At 47.0% G+C, this 23,945-nt stretch overlaps 1 protein-coding gene across 1 annotated transcript in view; it reads right to left on the bottom strand.

The window, feature by feature from the left end:
* Zir (dedicator of cytokinesis) overlaps window positions 1-23,811 on the bottom strand; it is a 70,537-nt gene extending 46,726 nt beyond the window's left edge. The window contains 18 exon segments of the mRNA XM_077694210.1: window positions 367-642; window positions 1,135-1,323; window positions 2,737-2,881; window positions 7,082-7,152; window positions 9,444-9,508; window positions 9,511-9,717; window positions 10,778-10,871; window positions 11,684-11,811; window positions 14,860-15,031; window positions 15,411-15,473; window positions 16,065-16,214; window positions 16,397-16,463; window positions 17,567-17,652; window positions 20,843-21,076; window positions 21,811-22,039; window positions 22,181-22,359; window positions 23,392-23,479; window positions 23,689-23,811. Coding sequence (XP_077550336.1) covers window positions 367-642; window positions 1,135-1,323; window positions 2,737-2,881; window positions 7,082-7,152; window positions 9,444-9,508; window positions 9,511-9,717; window positions 10,778-10,871; window positions 11,684-11,811; window positions 14,860-15,031; window positions 15,411-15,473; window positions 16,065-16,214; window positions 16,397-16,463; window positions 17,567-17,652; window positions 20,843-21,076; window positions 21,811-22,039; window positions 22,181-22,359; window positions 23,392-23,479; window positions 23,689-23,729 — 2,484 coding nt within the window. The 5' untranslated portion in view covers window positions 23,730-23,811.
* Between the last annotated feature and the right edge of the window lie 134 nt (window positions 23,812-23,945).

Raw genomic sequence — 23,945 nt, 5'->3', positions numbered from 1 at the left:
TAACAGCGGTGTGGGCAGGAGGGGTAGTTGAATCTCTGTGTCACAAAACACTCGCAAGTCTACGCATACATACAAATACCTGAAAACATCAAAGAGGCTGAGTACAGGATCCCACCTCCGTGGCGATCCCAATTTTTGAATCAGTCAGGAACGAAATGAGCAGCAAGAATGGCTCTGATCTGTGCAAGTTTGTACATAATCGGGTGGGGACCTGCTTGATTCCAGTTCCAGCTGATTCCCATCCAAGCAGCAAGGGTGGTATTAAGAGCGGAATCTTCCCCCTGCTCATCTGAGTTAGAAGGAGCCCACGCACCCCCAAGTTGTCTCCGATAAGTAGGCTGGTGTAAAAGAAAGAGGCAGGCTCACCACCACCGAGTCGGCAACCGCAGCCAGTGCGTGGAAGGCGGCCTGGCCGAGGTTGAAGGGCTGCCCCCCGAGCCGGGGCGGCTGCACGAGCATGCGCACGAGGGCGTCCAGCACGGTGGGCAGGAAGCGCACCAGGGGCCCCGGCTGGCAGCGCGTCAGCTCCAGCAGGCTGGCACGCAGCTCCGTCTCAGCCGTCTCCCCATTGAGCAGCCGCTGGGGCACGTGCCCACACTCCACCGCCGTGCACAGCTGGAAGAACCGGTCCAGGAACGGGTCCTGTGCCGAGGGGAGGAAGAGCGGAGGGCACAAGGTGAGGCCTTGGGGGACACCTTTGTCGACACGGACGAGGCAGTGAAGAGGCAGGCAGGATCTTCCCTTTCGTCCTCTGAGCTTGTTCTGGTTTTTACTACCTGCTAAATGCCTTTGTCCTGCTGCACAACTTCCCAGCACTCTTGTGCAAAAGAAGGATTTCTTCTGGGTCACGTGGTCAAACCTGGACGAACTGTTCTTGGCTGGACTCCTGGTTAGCCAACAACGGCAGCCATTCTAGACTACCACCAGCGCAGGCTAGATTCCCTAGCCAAAACCTTCTTCAACGACTAGGTAATCTTTAGAAACAGATGTAGAGCTTTCTTCTGCAATTGCACAGCTATGTTTCGAGAACCGCCAACTGCGCCCCTTCAAGCTTTACGGCACGACTATGCGGGAAGAGATTTGAACACTTCCGCCTGTGATGCAGCACGGGGGAGAGAGAGAGAGGCCCCTCACCTGCGGGTGGACAGTGGAGGCGGCCTGCAGGCAGATGTCGAAGAGCCCCTTGTGGCCGTCCACCCACTTGGTGTTGGGTATCTGGACGTGGGGCGAGAGGAACGAGTAGCTGGCCGGGGGACGCTCCAGCATCACGGGCAGCAGGTGCTCGCCCATCTGGAGGCGCCCGTCGTGGCACAGCGGCAGCCACTGTGCAGGTCCACCGTCAACTCAGCAATGAAGCAAGCAGCACTGATGTACAAACAGCTAGTGAAACACATATCCTTTCTTCTTAAAGCCAGTGTTCAACTCATCTGTAAAGGACAGCGCCTGACGATTGTAGTGACTCGGAGGTGGCACCTCCACTCTGTACTATAAAGGCTATCGGTGTGCATTAAAGAGGGCTTTTAATGTTTTATGAACTGGGCGTTGTAGTGTCATTCTTCGGAGGGATCACGGCTTCGGGTGGCATCCCCACCACCCGGGCGTGACACTGCATCATCCCGATCAGACTAGTTTCCATCCCACCGTCAATTTCCCACACTGCCTGCGCAACTTGAAGTCCTGTGAAAGCTCTGATAAGGTTTCGTCGACAGTAAGTGCAGGGCTCACCATTGGTGGAGAACTCAATATGCAGAAAAGCATTGGCTTTTCCGTGCAACAGGATTTTTTTACTGAGGGCTTGTCAGTTCTGTTGCATTATGAGAAAAAACATCGCGAAGACAAGGACGAAAAAAGGAATTAACAAACAAAAATATTTCAAATTTTGGGGGTTTCAAAAGCAACATCTGTTTTAAACCATCCAGGCTGGGTAAACTTTTGTGGACAGGGCAGTACAAGTCAGCAGGTGAACCGTGTTAATCTATTCAAAATACCTTAATTCAGCTGGGACTGAATTGTGGCTTCCTTCTTTCTTGCGCTTCTTGTTTTGTTGTTGCTTTACTGCAACCAGCCATTTAAAAAAAGTGTGGCGAGTGTAACGAACTATTCTCACGTCCAGTCTCTACAGCCTTTCCTTTGACCAAATAGTAGGGTTACATTTCATTATTTTATGCCATTTCTTGTCGCGTTTTCCTAGAGAAAACTACATAGCGTTTGCACTAAAGGTGATTGAGATTTTGGCTATTGATCTGAACGTGCTGCAGTGAAAAGTAGCCGCACTTGCTGACTGCACCGGCAGCATTTCGTTGTGTTGTTCCTCCTTTTGGTCCCCCTCCATCTTTACTCGCGTGTCTTTGCCCAGCTTGTCGACACATATTTATTGCCATAGTTGCTCTATTTACGCTTACAAAAGGCCAAAAGAAAAAACCGCAGCACAATGTCCAAAAAACCGGTCAAGCCGGCCCAAAACCGGTCAGGTGGCAACCCTACCAAATAGCCGCTGTTACGCCGGAGTGTGGCAAGACTGCAGAAACCAAGCAAGGTGCAGGTCACAATACTGACTGTGTGCCAACAAAACTCTCAAAAATTGGTTTTTAGGACGCAATGACTGCAAATAGTACCAAAAATAAATATTGAACCGGCAATGCTGATTAACTATTTTTTTCCCTTTAGACAAACAACCCGATAAGGTGAGTCGGATATGCGGCTGCACGCCTGGCGACTACAATCGTGCCAGCTCACCGTGTAGCCGATGGGTGTCTCGGTGGGCGTCGTCTGCTCCACCTTCCGCTGGCAGCTGATGTGGTAGAAGGTGAAGAACAGGTGGTGCCGGTCCGTCAGCTTGGCCGGCAGCTTGATCTTGACCTCGTCGTGGAAGTCGGGGGACCTGCAAGGCGGACAGAGGAGCGTTGGAATCGACGTGATGGCCACAATCGCTTGCCGGGGAGGACACTTCAACAAAAACACAGACTTAAAGGGCCCCTGCAACACTCTTTGTGCAGTGCAAGTAAACCTGCGCGACGTTTATATTGCACTGCCAGGAATACCCGAGCCAAATATTACACGTGCATGTGAAGCGGTGAGCACGCAAATCACTGTGAAAGATGCGGAAAAACCAACCGCGCTCTCTTCAATTCTCCTCATTTTGCACCTGTGGCATGACCTAAACGACATCATTTTGGCCATGGCTGTCCTATTGGCTGTCGCTGGTCAACTTCACGGCTTATTTCTCGCATTTCCTGTGACGATCCGCCATCGCCGGCGCTGTGTACCAACATCTTGTATGCCTGAATTTGTACGCAGAGTTTTGGCGTTTCTTTTGTGTTTTGAGGGCGCACGGAGTTTGAGTGACGGACTCAATACTCCCCTTTCAACGAGACCACTCAACAACAAACATTTACTGCTTCAAATACATCCTACCAGCCTGAACGCGTGCTTGCGAGCAGGCAGCCATGCCTGCTTTTTTGTGGCACCAGGCCGGAAATAGACCTCTCCATGTTGCGGAGAAAAGGAGAAAACTCCCTGGAGTGTGATATATCAAACGCCGCCAAAAAAAAACGCTGCGAGCCGCCCCCCTCTTCGGGAGAGAGCATGCAGCTTTCTTCGCGTTGTCCGCGGTCGAGTTGAGAGGGAACAATTATGCGCAATTTCTCATCGCGCGTAGTTTCTGTAATAGGAACGCATTTTCATAATTCTTGAGAGAGGAGATTGCTGGTGCAATAGACTTCACCCCAAAATACATTCTGCGTAGTCGGTGGTAAGTGTTGCAGGGTCCCTTGAAAGATGGTGGGATGGCAATGGGTCTTTACCTTTCCACTTGGAGACCTTCAACATTGCTTGTAGTGTCATTTAAAGCTGTCCTTTCTCTACTGCCTCGGCCCTCCTCTTGACTCAAAATGCGCACAAATGATCAGATAAATGAACAGTCAAGGGTATCAAGCCAATGAAAGAACAGAACATAGCTGCGCTATCATAAACCCATCACGCCTTTGACCGTTTTTTAAATAGCTACAGAATGCTTATTTTTTTCAATTTCTAGCAGTGGCTCCAAACATAGTCATTCTTGGTGTTCAATTAATTAAAGGAGACTACTGGCAGTGCATGTCTATCAACAGCCCAAAAGTTTTCCCGCTGTCCTTCACAGCCCTGACAGCGTCACTGAAACTGAGAACATTTCAAGAGCTTCTGCTTTGCTAGGGGCTGTCATCTGTTCCATTCGTACCATATTTTCATGTATATAACCTGCACCAAAGATGCGAAAATTTCAGTGGAAAAGTAGGGGTGCGGATAATACGCAGGGTTTTTCCTTTAGTGCAGCTTCACGGCAATGCGTGTTGTGCAGTGAACCTCCTACGCAGTTACACTGACTAAGCCTTCCATGGCAGCGATTGAGCAAAACATACAAGGACAAGGAAGAAAAAACAAGGACAAGCACACCCTAAGAAGTGATTTTATTAATGAATTGTGACTTTCGCATTGCAGTCAGTGCATTCTACTTTCTAAATATACGCTTTTTCTGTCCACATAGTATGTGATGTGTTGCTTGAGCCGTAGCTTTGGCGCAGCCTTTCCTGTATTAAATGTGTGGGCAATAAGCGAGGATTTTTTTTGCCTTCTCCTGAGGGATGAAAGTTTGGGGGCAGATTATATGCAGGGGCGGGTTATACGCGAGAAAATACAGTATGTCAATAAAGCTTTTTCATTTTGCTCCTCCAATTTGAGCCTAGTTGTGCACAAACCTTGAGTTTTAAGAAGACAGGGTGCCATGATGCCAGATCTTGTGTGCTGGTAGCTCAAGACTCTTGCAAAGAACAGTTTAATCCTAGGTTGCTCCAAAAATACATTCTTCAGGTATTACCCTAATCGCAAAATGTGTGCTACAGCTTATTGCTACAGCACGAAACAGTATTTGGTTCGATTTGCAAGCGTTTTCAGTTAGACGAAAAAAATAAAAGCTGATATGGACTCCGGCCCACTGCGGCCTACAGGGGAATGAACTGGCCCACGCAACCGCTCGAGCTCTGGTCAACCGAGCTGTGTTGCCTACGACGCCACCACAACCACCATCATCCCCACACAAGACGTCGCAGGAAAGCCAAGAACAAGCACACGTTACGAGATCTCACAAAGACAGACTAGTCACATACAGGGATATAATAAATCACTACAGGTTATCAAGATGCAAATATCCACCGGCCCACCACACTCTTTCCAGGAAAGAGGCAGTCACGTGGCGACGGTTGCAGACGAACACTTTTCCGAGCCCTGTTTCCCTCAACCGCTGCTACCCAGAACTTTATTCAAACCTCTGCACTTTATGCAACAGCAGAGCCGACCTACACCACATGATATGGTCCTGTCATAAGCTCCAAAAAATACGAATGGCTATAATAGCAAATCCGATGTAGATACACTTACAAGCTACAAAATTAAGACTGCAGAACAATGGGAGACTGTTCTGCTCAGCTCCACACCGGAGGCACAACTGACAGCAGTCCGGACGGCCGAAGCCGCCGCGAGGATCCAAGGAATCCTGGCTGACGGATGAGGGAGGGAGACCGTCCAAGTCGTCTACCCTTTAGAACCCATCTCGGGCATCAAATAAAGTCATCTCTCTCTCTCTTAATAAAAACATTTTCATATCAAATCAACTGCTGCTAAGTGCAGTACCAGTGAGCTGGAGTCGATACACGTTTCTTTGCATTTGACATTCAAAGACCATAGCAATTGTTAATCGACCAGTTTAGGGGGAAATCCCCAAGGTGGAGTAAGTTTGTATGAAGGAAAATTTGAGATCCGCCCAATAACAGGATGAATTGTTTTTCAATTGCGAAGTTTCGGAGAAAGCTGTACAGTCAAACCTCAATGTAATGAACTTCAATGTAACAAAACCCCGATGTAACGAGCCACGTAATTTTTTTTTACCTTCAAGTGTATGCACACCATGTATTTTCCCCCTGTGTGTGGCAAGTCCTGTTTGCCGAAATTTCAACGTAACAAAGTTTGAAGGACAACTAGGCACGAAATTTTGGTTGTAGAAGTAGATTTAGGGAGACGCAAGTGCCGAAACAGCCTCGATAAAACGCAAACAGCAACTCAAACCACCCAATGCCTTGGATGCAGTGAGCCACGGAGGCCGTGAGTGAGCTCCTTGCTTACAAGCTCCTGCACTACAGTTAAGGGTGAAAGTTGGGCTAGTTGGTGTTGATTTAGCGATTGTCCTGTTTGCTTCTTTCTAGGTCCCTGTCGCCCTTCATTCGATTTCACTCATGCTTGTTTGGTTTCATCATTCCAGCAAATGCGGGGCAAAGGATTTGTGAGTGAGCCTTGCGCACGCGTTTTCTTCATGCCCGGGTCCGTGATTGCGCCTCGGCGGCGGCTTCTGCCTCGGCCAGAAAGTGACTCGCACCGCAGGTGGCAATGGGAGGAGCCCGACGACTTTCGCCAACGATGAGGCGCGCACCCTATGGCGGGAGCTTTGAAGCGCTCAAGGAGGCCTGCTGACCCCGCCAAAGACGATTAGGCTTCCCACAACAGGGAATATTTGATGGCCGCTTGTTTAATCGGCGTGTATGACAATTTAAAGTGCAAATTTTGCCTACATTATCAGCTTTTTTTCTCGCATGAACAACTTCGTTTGCCCCTCGTGTTGCGTTTCAGCGAGCGATTAGAAGCGGTCGCTGGAGCTGGGCACATCGCTCGGGTGGTCTTTGTGGCTGTGTCAGCGCACCTGTGGCTTGCGAGGCACGTGTGCAGAAAACGCCCCATGTGGTTCAAGCTGATGCCCGTGTAGATGATTCAGCTCCAACGTAACCAGTGTGCCAGCCATGTACACGCGCCATGTTTTCGTTTGCAGGCACCACTTCCCGTGGTTAACACCATTTTAACCGCAAATTACAACGTAGTGAAATTTCAATGTTACAAATTAAACTACGAATTTTACTGACTTTGTTACATCGAGGTTTGACTGTATAGCTTTTCTTTGTAGCCATACGCCTGCATGTAAGGTGGATGTCAAATTTCCCCAAGCAGACCATAACAATACATATAAAAAAATTTTAATCAAGAAAAGCAGATTCCTCCTTACTTGTTGTGGTAAGTGACCGACGTGTAAACTTCTGTTACAAACTCAGGGCAGCTGGATTTGCCAAACAGCACCTGAAGTACGAGACAAGAAAACATAAATGAAGCCCTGACCCTCAGCATGAAGTGCATAGAAGCACAGTTGCTAATTCACACAAACTGCACGGCTCAAACAAAGACCTTTTTTTGCAAAATTTATCTCTCTGACATGGTGTGGTACACAGCCAAGATGTTCAGCCCATTTTGAGATAATATTAGCAACAATTTCCTTTTATTGCCTTCACATCGTTACATCTCTGCTTTTGTGGGAACTACTTGGACACAAATGTCCATTCAAGAACAAATAACAAATAAAATGCAAGCAAGAAAATATAAAACCAGCACACACAAAGTGTGCCATTTCTTTACAAGTAAGTCAAATTATTGCAAGGTGTAGACAACAATGAGATTTTCCAACAGCAGCACTTCCTAACGACCCTTTCGCTGCCCCGCATTTGACATCGACAACCACAAACTTGTATTGCTCACATTCCAGTTCATACTTTCATGTACACGTTTTATTTGCCTGCAACTGTACTTTGACTTTAACAACCATTCATTAGTGCGAACAAACACAACACTGCCTTTATGCTTGCACAGTGGTCTTTCCTCGAATGATGTACAGGGTGGTGCGACGATAACTGAAACACTTTAAAATTTCTTCCTGAGCGAACCGCAGCTCTGTTCGTGCTCAAACTTCACACGAAGGTTGCATTTTGTGGTCTACTTTGTTTGACACCGGGAACAACGACGGTATTTACCTGTTTATTCTGAAAATAAATAAAAACGATTTTCACCTATGGGAAAATGGCCGCTGATTTGGACGTGTGAGCCAGCGCAAGTGGATCTTGGAATGACGGCGCCACCTGGGGTATGCAGAGCGAAACACACGTTTGAGGTTTACGGTAGGAAGGAGCCAAATGGTGCAGCAGGTGATCAGAAAACCCGCTTTCACTTTATCTGATCGTCTGCTACACCATTTGGCTCCTTCCTACTGTTAACCTCAAACGTGCGTTTCGCTCTGCATACCTATCTGGCTCCTTCCTACCGTGAACCTCAAATGTGCATTTCGCTCTGCATACCCTAGGTGGCGCCGTCGTTCCAAGATCCACTTGCGCTGGCTCACACGTCCAAATCAGCGGCCATTTTCACATAGGCGAAAATCGTTTTTATTTATTTTCAGAATAAACAGGTAAGCACCGTCGTTGTTCCCTGTGTCAAACAAAACAGACCACAAAATGCGACCTTCGTGTGAAGTTTGAGTGCGAACAGAGCGGCAGTTTGCTCAGGAATAAATTTGTGTTCCAATTATTGTCGCACCACCCTGTATACACACAGAAGATGACGCACCCATTCCCTTGTACTATTTGTCAATCCAGTCATTTTGATCATTTCCAGTGTACTAGCCATCCCGTGTGAAACATACCTGAATTTTCCCATTACTGTAGTTTTTCTTGCTGTTCTGTGTTCATTGCAAAATCCTTGTATGCTACGAGCATTACTTAGCACTTTCGACTGTTTACGCAGTTTTTCTGAAGTAGCAAGGGCTTAATGTGGGTAAGTTCATACATAATGCAGGTGGTAACTCCGGTGCAAGAAAAGGATGAACACAGACTAGAAACACGGCACTGAGTTGTTGTACACATTTCTATTCTATTGTCCCCCTTTTCTTGCACCGAAGTTACCATCAGCAGATTTTCCTTTTGTAAACACTGCATTTTACACACACTCCTGCTGAGGGCATTGTACAAGACTGGCAGTACTCTTGAAACAAAAAAATCACGCACTCCTTCATTTAACAAAAACGATGGTTGAATGTGAACCTTTCTCGTGAGGGCTTCCTTGGTTGTCATCTTGAGTTCGGACTTTCACTCACAGACACTTTCGACTTTGACTGCCGAGCTTTGACTTTGACTCACACACACTTTGGACCTTGGATCACAGCGGCTTTGACTTTGACCCTTTGTCATTTGATTTCACACGAAGAAAGCGTCACGGTAAACCGTCGCCATCAGTACACGAAGGGGTGCATTTCGGTCTAAATTTTGCGCATCCATGCACCCCTCTCCAAATCCAACCTGCTTCGACCGCATCGCAATGGTGCAATCTGATAGACGTTGGCTTCATAATGCGGAAAATCCGGGTTTGATTCCGACCACATGGAACAGTTTTTTTACTTTCACGCCACCCGCAATCATCCGCATCGTCACAGAAAGTTGGCTTTCCTGCAGTGCGTTTTCGGCGCGTCATATGCCACCGGTGAGACGTAGCGAGCTTCGCTCTAATAGTGAACACAGGCGCCCCCTTCCGAGGCCAACGCTCCTCACCGGGAGGGCGCAGGTGAGCTCATCCTCGCCGCAGAGCAGCTGCACGCGGCAGGCGATGTTCCCGGCCGGCCGGCGAAGTTGAGCGACCGGGGGTAGAGGAAGAGCAGGTTGCGGTAGGCGTACTCGGGCCGCAGCACGTCCCGCGGGGGAAACTCGAGCATCTCCTTGGTCGGGCGGCCCCTGTCGTCCGGGTACGGCTGCAGCCGCGCCAGCTCGGGGCTCAGGCAGTAGCGCACCTCCTCGGGGCACGGCGAGATGTCCAGCCGCAGGGAGCCTGCACCAGGGGACATGACATGAGGCCTCGCACTCACGCTGTCCCCGACGGCCGAGCTTGGGGCAAGTGCGCAAACCAAACGGCAAAACCGTTTTTCTGGGTCAATGTTCTCGAAGCTCTGAGACTGTGCTGTGATAAAATTGCGCCACCACTTGCTCCATTATAACGATATTGAAGACGCACGGTTTCCAGCACGCGTTAGGTTACTTATGCCTTTCAGTTTCGTTGTATTGAGGATTTCCTTATATTGTGACGTAGCCAAAGACAACGCAGCTGTCTTGAAGGAACAACAAGTTTATTGGAGCGAACTTGCGCTCCCCTAACAACTCAAAGAATACACAGGCGCCGGAGAAGCAGTCAACAAAGTGATGTGCGTAGGCGAGCGTCGGTGAATCGAATGCCGCGGCGTCTGTTCTGCAAGCATTTATCTCTCGATGCGAGGGTTTCTCGAACAGTCGAATTGCATCTAGAGCACTGTATATCAAAGCAGATTATTCTAGGCTGGTGGCGTTAGTTCGAAACACTCGAACTAGCAAAGGAGACAACACGGGCGGCATAAAGAACGGAACATGCACTTCACTTGGCCCACGGATAACACAAATAACACAGACTAGTGCAGCCGGTCGGCAAAAACAAAACCTAAACAAACCCAAAACACGGTTCGCGACAATATCGAAGCCCATTACATCGAGGTTTTCCTGTACCAGCCTCAAAAGAACAAGAACAGTACCTTTTTTTGTTCTAATGGGTACACTTAAAATTTACCAAAGGTGCATATCTGTTTTATTATTTTCTATATATATACTTTTTTCCGTGCGCGTGATTATGGTAGGTTTAGGTACATAGGGGACATGGTGCTTGCAATAAAAGTCGGGTGGTAGTGAATAAGTGTACCATGCATATATGTTCTTACTTATTTCTCGCATCTTCTTCACCCCACAACACTCAAGACATCGGAGAAGTTGGAATAGAGACAAAGTTTTTCTAATATGGAGTGCCACCAAGGGTGTCGAAACCAGCTTCGCAAGAATCGGGTACTCAGGTCAGGATGGCATTGTACCTGGGATGCCTTTCAGCCGCTTCAGCATGGAGCCAGAGCGCTTGAGGTCTACGAGGAACTTGTAGAGGTCTTCATCCCTCAGCCTGTCACCTTCCTGCAGAGAATGTCAGCTGTTTGACATGTGGCCAGAAAGTGCAGGCTCTGCACCTATCCGATACTGTACATCCACCCGAAAGTGCCACATATCAAGAGTACGACCTAGAAGAGGGAGTGAGATTCTACAATGCAAAAGAGGAGAGGAAAAAGTGCGAGCTAACAGCGAGGCCAATAATCAATATGCTCAAATTGACCTCTGCGGTGATGTTAAGGAAATAATTGATTTGTAGGGTTTAACGCGCCGACGCAACGCAGGCGATGAGGCGCGCCGTAGTGGAGGGCTCCGGATTAATTTTGACCACCTGGGGATCTTTATCGTGCGCCGAAATCTCGTACACACGGGCGTTTTTGCTTTTCGCCTCCATCAGAAAAGCGGCCGCCGCGGCCGGGAATCGAACCCACGACCTCGTGCTTAAGGAAAGAATTCTTAGACAAGCAGTGGAGTGGTGTATAGTACGCGCAATAACATAGACCTTGTGGCAGGATAGTACGACATGGAGGAACCAATAAACAGGTCCTGATGAATAGCACTTGCCAGCAAGCAACACTGGACATTAAGATTGCGCCACATACCATCTTTGTTAACTCCACCACAAGAGCAAAACAAGGGGATGAGCAAGAGAAGAGTGTCAAAGATACTAATATCCAAACTTGCATCATCTTGCTCCACGACAGTAATACGCCAAATCCTCATTTAGTACGCCTAGACAAACTGCCCCACTTGCTCGATGTTCCCGCGTCGTGCCTAAACCCCAGCTGTTTCATGTGAATGTGCAAAAGGAGGCCTGAGAAGGCCACGGGCGAGGTTACCTGCTTGAAGAAGCTCGACACGGTCAGGGTGACGGGACGGAACGTGTCCAGGCTGTTGGCGAAGTCGTCCGGAGACCAGCTGCGCCGTTTCTCGGAACCGGCCCGTCGTTCGAGTGAGCCACGCCTCCCTGGGAGTGTTTCGAAGTGCCGAGTGGCGATTGAGCGAACAAACAAATGAACCCCATTGCATGCCTGTATGCAAATGTAACAGGAGAGGCATATCACACAGCTACATACACAGCAGGCATGAAACACAGTGCAGGAGCCACACACCTACAGCAGACAAGCATACGGCAACTACCCAACCACACAAAACAAGAAAACTGACTTTTAGGGAGCCATTAGAATGAAAACTTACAAATTAAGACGTACTCAAGTACAGGTTTGTTCCTACAATCTCTGCAGTTTAACTAGATTTAATCCTTTCCCCCTCTTTGATCCAACTCAAGCTGCTTATGCCTAGCACCTTCGTTACACAGAGCAGTCGGTCTTTACTTGACCGTTGTACTAAATTCAAACAGCGCACCACAAAATTTTTTTCTCCAACTCTGACATTTTTAACTGGACGTATACTTTCTTTCTAAAGCTGTTCAATTCCAACAGAGAAGCACTGCTCATTATTTTTTTATTCTTTTCCTACCAAATTGTGATGTGCTCCCATCGAAATCAGACTTTGTGCACAAAAATGATGCGGCAAACACACAAAAAAAATTTCTATCCCATGCAATGCGCAGTAACACCCACTAACTACAGCTCAGGGCATGGTCAGCATTACGGCATCGGACATTCACTGGTTTGCACCAACCATGCAGGAAATCAAACATGTGAGACAAAAACAGAACAGAATGTTAACAGACAAGACACATCACCACACTGCTTACTGGACTGCAAGTGGCTGAACTCACCGACAACAATCCCAAGGTTTGCTTGACAAATAGAAGAGCAGCACAAAAAGGAAAAAGAATGCAAGGCCTTGAAGCACGTAGCAGTACTACTGCACCGAACAGGTCATTCGGTCACGGCACAAAAATATGACTGCCACACTTGTTCAGAAAATACTTTTGCCCCAGAAGTTCACAAGTAACAGAACAGTAAAAACCAGCAGAGGGCTGCGTGCTTAACTAGCTGCTACTTTCGTCAATGCTGTGACGTAATCTCCATAAATGATGTCGAAAATGTGACAAGGGCCCTGACTGCCCATAAACACTGATGATGCCAGCTTTTTCACCCTTCGATCGTAAAGGAAAAGAATTTCCTCAGAAGACACCAACAGCACGAAAGACACTACAGAACACATGTTAGAAAACTGACTTTCAGCTAATTATCCTCTGTTATGCCTCTGTCACACGGGCACTTTCAATCACAATTGAGTCGATCCGGATCGAGCTCAATCCGGATCGGGCTTTGCTACACGGCAGTTTCAATCGCGATCGAGCTCGATCCCGCTCGAACTCAATCCTGGTTTCTCAAGCATGATCGAGGCTTCCAAGCGCGAATGAACGAAAGTGGCGATACTCTCGTCCCCGCTCAGTAATGGCATACAAGGTTACAACTTCAACTAACGCCGCAAATTGTGTCAAATAACTTGACCGAAATAAGCGTTCGGTAACATTTACATAGTTAGTACGTATACCTACGACCGTGTGAAGTTACCAGATGCCGGCCGCAAGTGCACTGTTAGAACCATGTGGCGTACACAAGTGCAACCGGTGCAACTTCTCAATCGCGATTGAAACGTGCCGTGTCGCAGCGGCAGTGCATCAAGCGCGCTCGAAAACTCAATCGCGAGATTCACTTCAATCACGATTGAAAGTGCCCGTGTGACAGGGGTATTAGAGAGAAAGAGAAAAGCACTTTTCTTTTTCCAGTCTACTTTTGTTCATAATTTTAGCAGCCAATTCCGACAAAAATGCAACCTGCTTTAAAAAAGAAAATTAAATTGCCCTGTCTTGGAACACTTGCCCACTTAGGCATGCTGGCAAAACACACAGACGAAAAATGTTCAACCTGTTTTGTGTAAAGGCTTGATCTGAGAAGCTTTAAAATTGAAGCTCTTCGTAGCTGGCCTTTTCAGACACATGATAGAAACACACAGGCACACACACCAACCAAAAATAGAGACCGAAAATTATACCTATTTAAAAAAAACAACCTCATAAACCGGTCAAATCCCACTTGCACAGCCAGTGCATACATAAAGAGCTGACTATAAAAAAAGGTGGCCGACGCTAACTTTATAACTCCACTTTGGGACACTACATACCAGGTCGCTATTGAGCTTTTTATGAAACCCTTAGTAGCCCTGAAAGGTGTTATAAGTAAATCTACTACATGAACAACTCCGTTGCCAGCGTATCAAACAATCTGGGAGAGGGAAATAAAACAAGTGCCTTTAAAAACGTTGCCCTACTACAACAGCCAAGTACGTGCTTGGAACAGAACAAACAAGAGCACAGGCAAAAGGAGATAATCTGTGTCGAGATTTCGGCAAACATTAAAGATCCCCAGGTTGTCATAATTAATCCGGAGCCCTCCCCTATGGCACACCTCATAACCCCGGTGTAGCTTCGATGCGTTAAAATGCATGCAATTAAAAAAAAAAATTGAAGCCATTCCACTGAATGGGAAAGCTGTCGTAAGTGCAGAGCAGTGATTCGCCATAATGGGCTGTAGCGCCGGTATCCGCTCACTACTACCACCCAATGCAATTTAAATTTCCCGCTTCGCAGTGCTCATGCAGCCCCTGCCTGAAACTGTGCCAGAGGGAGCTCTGTTCTTTTTGTGCTCACTTTTCCTCCCGCATGTGCCGGCGTAGCACTCCCAATTTTTTTCGCTTACTATCGTAAAAACGAACCCAACAAGCGTTCCTAACGACATGAACACGGGCGCTGCCGGTTAATTACGTATATATTTTGCCTTAAATGTGCCTACAGTTTTCTTTGCGCTAAACAACTGGGAGATGCATGACAAGCGCCAGCGGTTCACGAGTTTCGAACACTTATTACTATATAAACCGCTTGGCTTTCAAAGCCCCTGGGTTACTTCGCGACGACGGAACCCCGTGTGGCTCTACTTGGGTCCAGCGAGTGAGCTACGACGACAAGGCGAGCCCCTAAAGTGCCAAAGTGGTTATCTTACAAACGTCCCCGTAAAACACCCTCCTCCCCCCTTCTCACCCAGGGTGCTGTTGGAGCCGATACTGTCGCGGTCACTCCCGCTGTCCTTGTCGAGGCTGCTGACGCCCGTGAGCACATTGAGCAGGTAGACAGCCGTCCAGGCAAACGGCATGCGGTACTTGCCCAGTCGCCGACACGTGGCCAAGGCATTGGCACGCACCTTCTCACGGTTCTGCACGTGCACGCACAAACACCGCCACCACACACACCCATGTGGCCGCCAGTAACACCACCAAGGATTGGAGGCGTGGTCAAGTGAGTAGCGCTTGAGCCACGTACACTGTCAGGCTTATCTTATCAGGAGGAACCACTGAAACATGCTAATCTTAAGCTAAGAAGCACAGATAGAAATTCCAGCTACCAACTCCTCTGAGGTCACATTCATTGCACTGTTTCCGCTGTTCTTCCAAGCAGTACAGCTCTCTACATGATCTTCCTGATAGCACTGCTTTCAGCTAAAGCCTGATGCCCTTTTAACGTAAACAACACAATGTTTTTTTTTTTTCCCTCTCAATCTGGATTTATGCTTGAAACGAAAAGTAATGCCTTACCTTTTCGTCCTTCATGTAGGGCTCTGCACACTCACTGATGTCCCCTTGAAGAACTTTCTCCAGCTGAGATGGGAAAGAAAAAGAAATAATAATAAGAGAGAGAGAAGTGACATACTGTTCTGACTGTAGCCAGAATCTTGGTGATTTTCTGATTGGGAGCATTACTCAAAAGCAACCTAACCGATGGTCTGAAAGACCTTAACAATGGGGAAGCTAAAGGTTGCTTTCATATTTGTCTAAAGCCCCCTTTTTAAGAAAAAGATGGCTAAAATTTGAAGCCTTCTGCCATGCAACCTGAGTTGAAGTACAAAAATCAAAACTGCTTCAACCGCGTCGGAATGGTGCAGTCAGATAGACATCAGCTTTATAATACCAGGGACCGATGTTCAATTCTGACCATGGAAAGCACTTTTTTTTTAGAGGTGCTTGGTGTGCTTTCGCTTATCACCACCACCACCTTGCGAAACCCACTGTGTAAAGTTGGCTTTCCAGCAGTGCACTTTAGTGTGACACCAAAAAAGAGAAGTAGAGCTTACATGCAAAACTGCTAAAATGTAAGCAATGTGGGTAGCCAAAACAGATTAGGCCGTGTTAGCTATCTTGACAGTCACACCAATACCCGGCCGTATCAGGTTGTCACCAAAAGGACCACACCTTGATGACTAGAAAGAGGTCAGTTGATGGGTAGGTGATGTTGAAGATGCACGATCGACACAGCGTCGAGATGTCGTGGTAAGGGATGTGGTCTGAGAGCATCCTTTTCAAGGGCTCCGAGTTCATGTCGAAGTAAAAGTTCTCCGAAACCTGCACACGGAGATGATACTGAGTGAGAAAGACGCAGTAAAGTCGCTCAAAAGAGCATCTGCTCATTGCAATAGCCGATTTATGCTCCTCTGGGGAATCGACACAGCCAGATCCGTTGAAAAAAAAAAATGTCAAGAGAAAATACGAATAGTGATCAGTAACAATGAAGGTCAGCTGCTCACCTTTTTCTTCTCTTTGGCATCGTATATAGCCATGCTTCCAAAGATTGGCTCAACTTCCAGTTCAAGCCTTCAGGGTGAAAAGGAAAACGGAAAAAGAAAAGGTGGGGGGATTGGCAAAGCAACGAAATTGTAGAAAATATGTCACACCTTGGTGAGATTGCAAATTTCATAGACAATTAGGCGAGATCTCAATGTTGCTGACGGCTCCCGAACAGACCATCACTTTTATAATACGAAGCTGGCTTAATTACAGGTCAGAGCCATGACTTGCAAAAACCAAAATGATTGTGTGACAGAGCAAAATTTTATTCCAGTCCACTGCATCAGTACATCCAGCAACTTGTTGCTTGGCTTGAGATTTCCATAATCTTGATTGTTATACTATTATTCTAGCAACTTACATCACCTTTATGTTTGTGATAACAACAGAGTTTATGATTGCTGAGTGGTAGAATAAAAAACTATTTTATTTTACATTTGTAATGTACTGGTACAAAATAGTTAGGCAGTGTTGTTACACCAGGCATGTCAAGTTGTGTGATGTCACAAATTGCACTATTTCAAAGCACCAGGGCTCTTCGATTTACAGTCTCAGACTCATCGCGGACTCCCCAAGGAGCAGTCCAGTGTTCTATTTTCCCATGTATCCCAATGGCTTAGGGGAATCCTCAGACTACCTGTGGACTCATATCTGCGGTGAGTCTGAGACTGTAAATCGAAGAGCCCCACTGCCAGTGCAAAATGCCTTCTAGCTTTCATTTTGAAATTAAAACTGGTTTCATCATGTACAGATTCAACTGGGCAAGATCATGCACAAACACAGACTTCAGCAGAAATTTTCAAAAAGCACTCAATATGTTTGTTGCATCTTTTACTCGATCGAAATGACGTTTAAATGCATCTCAAACTACTGCCCACATAAAAAGAAAACTTGAGCCAAATAAAACTAGGGATGCCACTGAGTGATCGCACAGTGAGCTATTGCAACTGCCCAGCACATACTGCATAGGCTTTCCACCCTCTTTGAGAGTCGACATGAATATTTCCCCTTTTTTTAAACCAAGGCACCACAAGAGTTCAAGCAGTTCCAAACAGCGGGGGTTAAAAATACTAGGTCCTGTAAAACAGAAGTGCACACAAAGCACTGGTGAAAGAAGTTTGAGAGCATACTTGAGTGCCAAGCATCGGACAAGGATTCGGTGGGCCAGGTGTTCGCGTGGGGGCTCGGCTGGCATTCGCCTCTCAATGATTTCTTCCTGCAAAGAGTAAAAAAAAAAAACACTGATGATGAATGATTGATGCCCTGTTCTTATAAATGACAGGGAAAAAAAAAATAAGAAAAAATAACAAGTCTTAGGATGCAATAACCTGAGAGTACCCAGAAGTGTTCCGTGCAAACAGTTAGAAAAGTTAGTGAACTTCTGAATAACCATTCAACCTCTGACACTTTTCTGACATTAAAACTTGACCTTTTCTACCTGCCACGGTGGCTCAGTGGCTAAGGCGTTGCGCAGCTGGTCCCAAGGATGCGGGTTCGATTCCCGGCCGCGACGGCCGCTTTTCTGATGGAGGCAAAAGCAAAAACGCCCATGTGTACGAGATTTTGGCGCACATTAAAGGTCCCCAAGTGGCCACAATTAATCCGGAGGCCACCACTACGGTGCGCCTCATTGCCTGTGCAGCGTTGGCACTTTAAAGCTCATAATCAATCATCAACTTAACCTTTTCTGACAGCAATTTTAGGTAGCTCGCTCACAGTACCTCAGCCTTTTTTTTAAGTATCTCACCCCATCATTTCAGATGCTACAAAAATTATGCTCAAAGACGGCGGTTTGGCAAGTTTGCCCTTTGAAATAGTTTAAACTCACACATCTTCAGCCCTAGAGTGATGAGGGAGGGTGTACAGCTTGGGCACAACACTTTACAGATGAAAATCCCCCAGCAGCTCTATATCATTCTGTTCAGCGTGCTTAGCTTCACTGTGTTTATCTCCGTGCCGGCCTGGCCAACTCAGGCACGAGAGGCCTGAGGAAATTCCGTGGAAGGCTACTCTCCTCGCCCTTGTCTTTTCCAGACAGTCACCACAATAGAGGCGCATCTTTTCTCTGGATCCTTTTTAAGTAGCTGAAAGAGTATGTCTTTGTTCACTGACGATGATGACTACCACCATTGAGAGGGCCCGCGATGGGCGGAGATACGCACGTAGTCAAGGGGTCATGGGGACAAGCAATGGTCTGTCTCCAATACTTGTACTGCTTAAAGTTACACAGCAAGTTCCAATTCGTTGGCAACACGCTGGCTGGAACATGTCTGAGAGCGGGGGACTGTTGCATTGTTGCTCCTCAGTCTGGCGGTCTGGCTCCAGGAACTAGGGAGGGCACGCGATGTGTTGACCAAAGAAAGGAATTTTCGTTCTTTAAGAGGAGCCACCCAAAAGGTAGATAATCAGCACTTAGAGTCTGCTGTTACTTTGGTTTGCTTTCGTTGGTGCAGTTAGACCCGATTATATCGAACCCGTTTACATCAAATTATCCGGTATATCGATATATTTCGGGTTGCAGTTTATTTGAAGTGAGAATAAATAGCAACAATTATGCCTATATCAAACAAAAGTACCAGCGACACCCAATATATCAAACGGCAAATGCTGCAGGAGTGCCCCCTCAAGTTGGGTTTCCCTCATGGCCTGAGGAAAAGTTAAAGTGGATTAGCCCAGCCGCTCATGGGCAGCGAGCTGCCCTTTCTCCTCCTTCCACTCACTCTCCCTATCGTGACGCCACCACGCCTAAAGCCACTAGCTTATTTAGTGGCTCTACCCGCACCGTCTAAGGTGAGCTGTCACACCCCCATGCGAAAAATGATCCTGGCACGTCCGCCATGTTTTTTTTTGTTGTTGTTGTTCATTGTGTTTGTGTCGTTTGCGCTTTGTGGGTTTTCCTTCCAAAGTGTAGCTGCAGTGGCTAGCTCTAGAAATGCCTATCTGATGGCTCTAGCTAGTGCGAAGTGGCCGAATTTGCATTTTGCCGTGAAGCTGGCAATTATAAATAGAGTCGACCATGGTGAGAAGTTGGACGTCCCTGCGGCACACAAGATTCCCAAGAGCACCCTCAGCACGGTCGGCAGGGAGCTTAAGTTAGCCTTCTCAAAGTAAGTTCTGGGCAGATGTCACTGAAGAAATCGCCTGAAATTGCTTCAAATCTGCTGCTTGTGCGTGCCAGTGATGACTTCGAAAATCCTGAGCATACGAAGCCATCGCCGGCGCAGCCGGTGTGTGGAGCGAGCTGTCGGAAATTCCATACGCCGTTGCCAGATCAGTTGGCGAGTTTGTGGATGATGGTGTCGCGACCAAGGGAAGAGTTTGTGAGACTACACTGCCAACATCGTACCAAGCGCAAGTGAAAGCGGGTGCGACGAGGAAAGCAACTACGATCCTTTTGCCACAACCTCTGAGGTGATTGGTGTGCTCGCACTAGTCCGGCGCTTCTTCGTGAATGTGAAAGGTTGCACCCCCAGCTGCCCAACTCTTTAAACAATGTGGAGAAGTGCCTACTGTCTCGGCCAGCGAGGTGGTTCAAGCAGAAGATACAGGACTATTTCGTGCAAAAGTAAGGCAGTTTCATCAATAAAGTGTTCTAAAATATGGTATGTGCTTTTATAAGGTTTAATTCCTTCATTAACTTGCTTACATCGAATTATCTCCCATATCGAACTGATAGGTGTTTTTTGCGAGCTCGATATAACCGGGTTGTGTCTCGCTGAGCACCTTTGAGTTTCCGAGTGAAAGTTGGGCTGCGTGATTATTTGAGCACACACCTACCATTGTTTGTTAGTGTGGCCAATCAGTGGCCAAGTGGGTGTAATTAATAGGCCCTCTTCATGCTCCAATCGTGATGCCCCTTCCAGAGGTCGAACTTTTCGGGGGCAGAGAGGGGATTTCCGCTGAATGCGTGCCTCTGCCCAACCTCTTTTTTCTGATCATGAACCATGAGTTTTGTAAATACTTAGTGTAAACAAAGTGTACATACTGTACATCCTGTTTTCTTCGAGTACATCGTCGTCTGCTACGTGTCGTCAGCCAAGAATCTGCTATTATCAATCATCGATCGATCCCCCTATTGGGTCACATTGTTCAAGAAGTTTAACTGAGGGGCAGGGGCATTGTCATTTAAAGTATTTAACATTCAAAGTTTGAACAACCAGATATGCTCAAAAAATTTCTTCTGAATGCGTTTACAAACACTGGTAATGTGCATGCAGAGTTTTGTTTGACAAAAGGTTATGCTTCTTTCTTCAGCTTTGAACCTAGCCCCATAATTTCACCCAGAATCGTTCTCTAGCATGCATAAAATGAAAAATACATCAAATCTCAACATTATAGAATTATTTCTCTCAATGAGATGAAACAAAAGAGAACAAGCTGGGGTCGGAACACTGGCCAACACTGACCTCATCCTGGTGCGGGTAGAGGTCGAAGAGGGCATCGTGACGCCTCTCAAGGCGCTGGGCAGCATTTCGACGATCCAGTTCGTCGGGAGGGGTGCGCTCAAGGAGGGAAGGCACGAGGGGGTCGGCCGCCGAGTTGCGCAAGTCGAACACGCTGCTTGCCCAACTCCCACGCGGAGTCTCGGCCGCACTCGCGCACCGGAACTCCACCGAAGACACACTGTCCGCTGGTGACGGCTGAGGAAGGGACAAGGGGCAGCAGAGATAATAACAATGCTTGAACAGCCATTGTTTGATACCAAGCTGTGCAAAAATGCGGAGTTCCACTTAAAACGCAGCTTTCATCAAGACTTTCAGTGAGGAGCGGGAATATGTAAGTTCCTCATGTCAAAGCACACACAAAGCATAATGGGGATTAGGTACTTGCAAAAAAAAAAAAAAAGATAGCACTTAAAAACGATTGGAAAAAGTACACTACGCTGCCTACCAACTTATTTTTAAATATCTGAGAAAAATAAAGTTGTGACAGGATTGGGATTCATTCCAAGGGAGAGATGAATTACCTACAATCATGATCCATTCTTTACACGTGGGCTACTTTCATTGTCACAACTTTTTCTTTCTCTCTTTTTTCCCAAGACTAGCACATATTCGCTGCTTTTTTCAAAATAAAAATCAGTTGGCAGACAGTGCAATGTGCGCCTTTTTTCCCGTTTGTCTCGTTCTTTCTAGCACTGTTTTCTGCAAGTAGCATCCCCCACCAACTAGTCGTCTCCGTTCACTTGAGTATTGGGTGTCCAGACCCTGCTCATCACAAAATGGTAAGTGCTTCCACCCCTTCAATGAGTCGCTAAAGGAATGGAACAACGAACACTACTCCTCCCCTCATTCAAGGTGAAGCCACCACATAATAGCGCATTTACCGTTTAAAAAGTTGGCGGTTTATTGAAGGCGAGAGACGGCCTACTTACAGGCACATCTTCTCCCTGTGCCAGTGGTGGCTGCGAGTGGCGCGACGCCTCGTCCCCGACGTCCACCTCAAACTCCTGCTTCTGGGTGGTGCGCACCACGGCAGCGCGCTCAAGTGCCGCGTCCCGCACGATGACGCTCGAACTGTGCCCCTGGTAGCACCGGCTCACCACCACCCAGTCCGACGTGTAGGTGTGCAGGCACTGGCGCATGTGGAAGTCCAGCTCTTCCCTGCACAGCGACAAAGGGCAGTATGTTCCACGAGAAAGCATGTACAACTACTTCACGCTTGCAAACGAAATGAAGAGAACTACACGAATATGCTGTCGGATCACCAAATTAGAACTGGGCAGCGTTAGATGACCATCTTACGGATTTTCCTCTGGTACGACGGGCTCGATGGTTCGACATTTCCTCGGCAGGATACCAACTTCCACGTCGTCGGGGGGAAAGTCGAGCAGCTCACTGATGGCATTGCGGTCGGCCAAGTCCTGATGCTGCTGAAGGAACTCCTCGAAGTCGAGTGGTTCGACAACATCACTGAGAGGGACCTGCAAGGTGGTGTTGACGTCACTCATATAGCCCCTGCATTGTATTCTTCCCAGAAAACATTTCCGGGCATCCTGACCAAGGTGAACAGCATAAAGGAAGAGCACAGCAGTCACATTTGCAGGACACAAATAAATAAATATGCCACAAAAATAAGACAAAACAATTAATAAAATAAAAAAAGATAAATTAACCTCAAAAGATAGCTATACCAGAGAGCCAGCGCAATATGCAGCATTAACCTTGCATTAACATCCTAAAAATTGCTTTTTTTTTTTTTCAATGATCAGGAACTTCACACACTAATGTGACGGTTGAAGTTGTAAGAGTTAATAGGCTATTCCAAAAAGTTGTTACGGCTCGACCAGCAAACCTAGCGATTCTGTTTTCACCCTCGTGTGCATCAGATGATTAAATAAGGTTGCCATTCAAGGCTTCCCATGAGAAAATGGTAGCTGGCCCCAGCTGGTTTGTTTAAATTCCCAGCTGGGACCAGCTACCATTTTCTCTTTGGTTTCCTAAACCGCATTGTTTGGTCAGCAATGCAAAACGGGCAACAAAGGCACGCTTCAGTTCACCTTGTACGGTGTCAGTGCTACTAATCACTTTCAGCAGCTTTTTGTGAGTAGCTACACTTGCCTTTACTTTAGAGAAATTGTTGCTACAAGTTGCTATACATTTTGATGCAACCAAGACAGCAAAGTTTAACATCCCTCCATTAGAATTTACCAACGTTTCGTTTTTTCCCCAGTGTGAAACTATATTGCCAAACAAGTAAGAATGTTGAGGATGCACGACATATTTGCAAGCCACTTGGCAGGACCACTTTGCAGGTCTTTTCGTACTACTATTTCCTTCACCTGTTGAGGCACTCTGAAAGCCAGCAACAAGGCACGTTTCGGTTGATTTTTTTTTTTTTACCTTATCATTTAAAATTCTATTTGCTGGAGACGCTAAGCACCGCAAAACATCGGATGACACCAACTATTTTGTTTCGCAACGCGCAGTGAATTTGATAAGATTCGTATACAGACACATCCTTGGGCTCCGCCAAGTCCGTGAGGGAAATCCCTGTCTGTTGCACTACTAGCGATTTGCCGCCTGACGTCCGCGTTTGCTTGTCTGAAAAGAAAATACGAAATGTTTCGTGACAGGGAACCGGCAGTGCCAGACGGCAAAGGAAACGGTACACCGTTCCCAAACGCGCTGTCGACTGTTGCTTGCCGACAGCGCGGAACAATTCATGCAAATTTTTAACTGAACATAAAATTGTTCGTGCGAAGGAACAAAAAAATGAAAATGAGCAGACGAAGCTAACGGGCACGCCTTACTTGTTCAACTTCTGAACAAACGCGCGCTGGACAGACGCCATCACAGTTGACGGTGTGTTCAATTATTACAAAAAGGCAACAAAAAACAAGGGCACAACATCCCACGACCGGCTATCGTGCACCATCCCACACCAGTGGTACTACCGGTGCAACCCAAACGTGTCAAACGAACCAGCGAAAAACATAACCAATTAAAGGCAATGTAGTAACACAAATTTAACAAAATAAAAGCAAATAATATAACTTAAAATTTTGCG

This window comes from Haemaphysalis longicornis, unplaced genomic scaffold, assembly GCF_048455015.1.
Source record: "Haemaphysalis longicornis isolate Haplotype H1 unplaced genomic scaffold, Haemaphysalis longicornis Haplotype H1 scaffold_12, whole genome shotgun sequence".
Lineage (NCBI taxonomy): Eukaryota > Metazoa > Arthropoda > Arachnida > Ixodida > Ixodidae > Haemaphysalis > Haemaphysalis longicornis.
The sequence above is the reverse complement of the archived record's forward strand: the minus strand, read 5'-3'. Positions and strand labels throughout refer to the sequence as shown.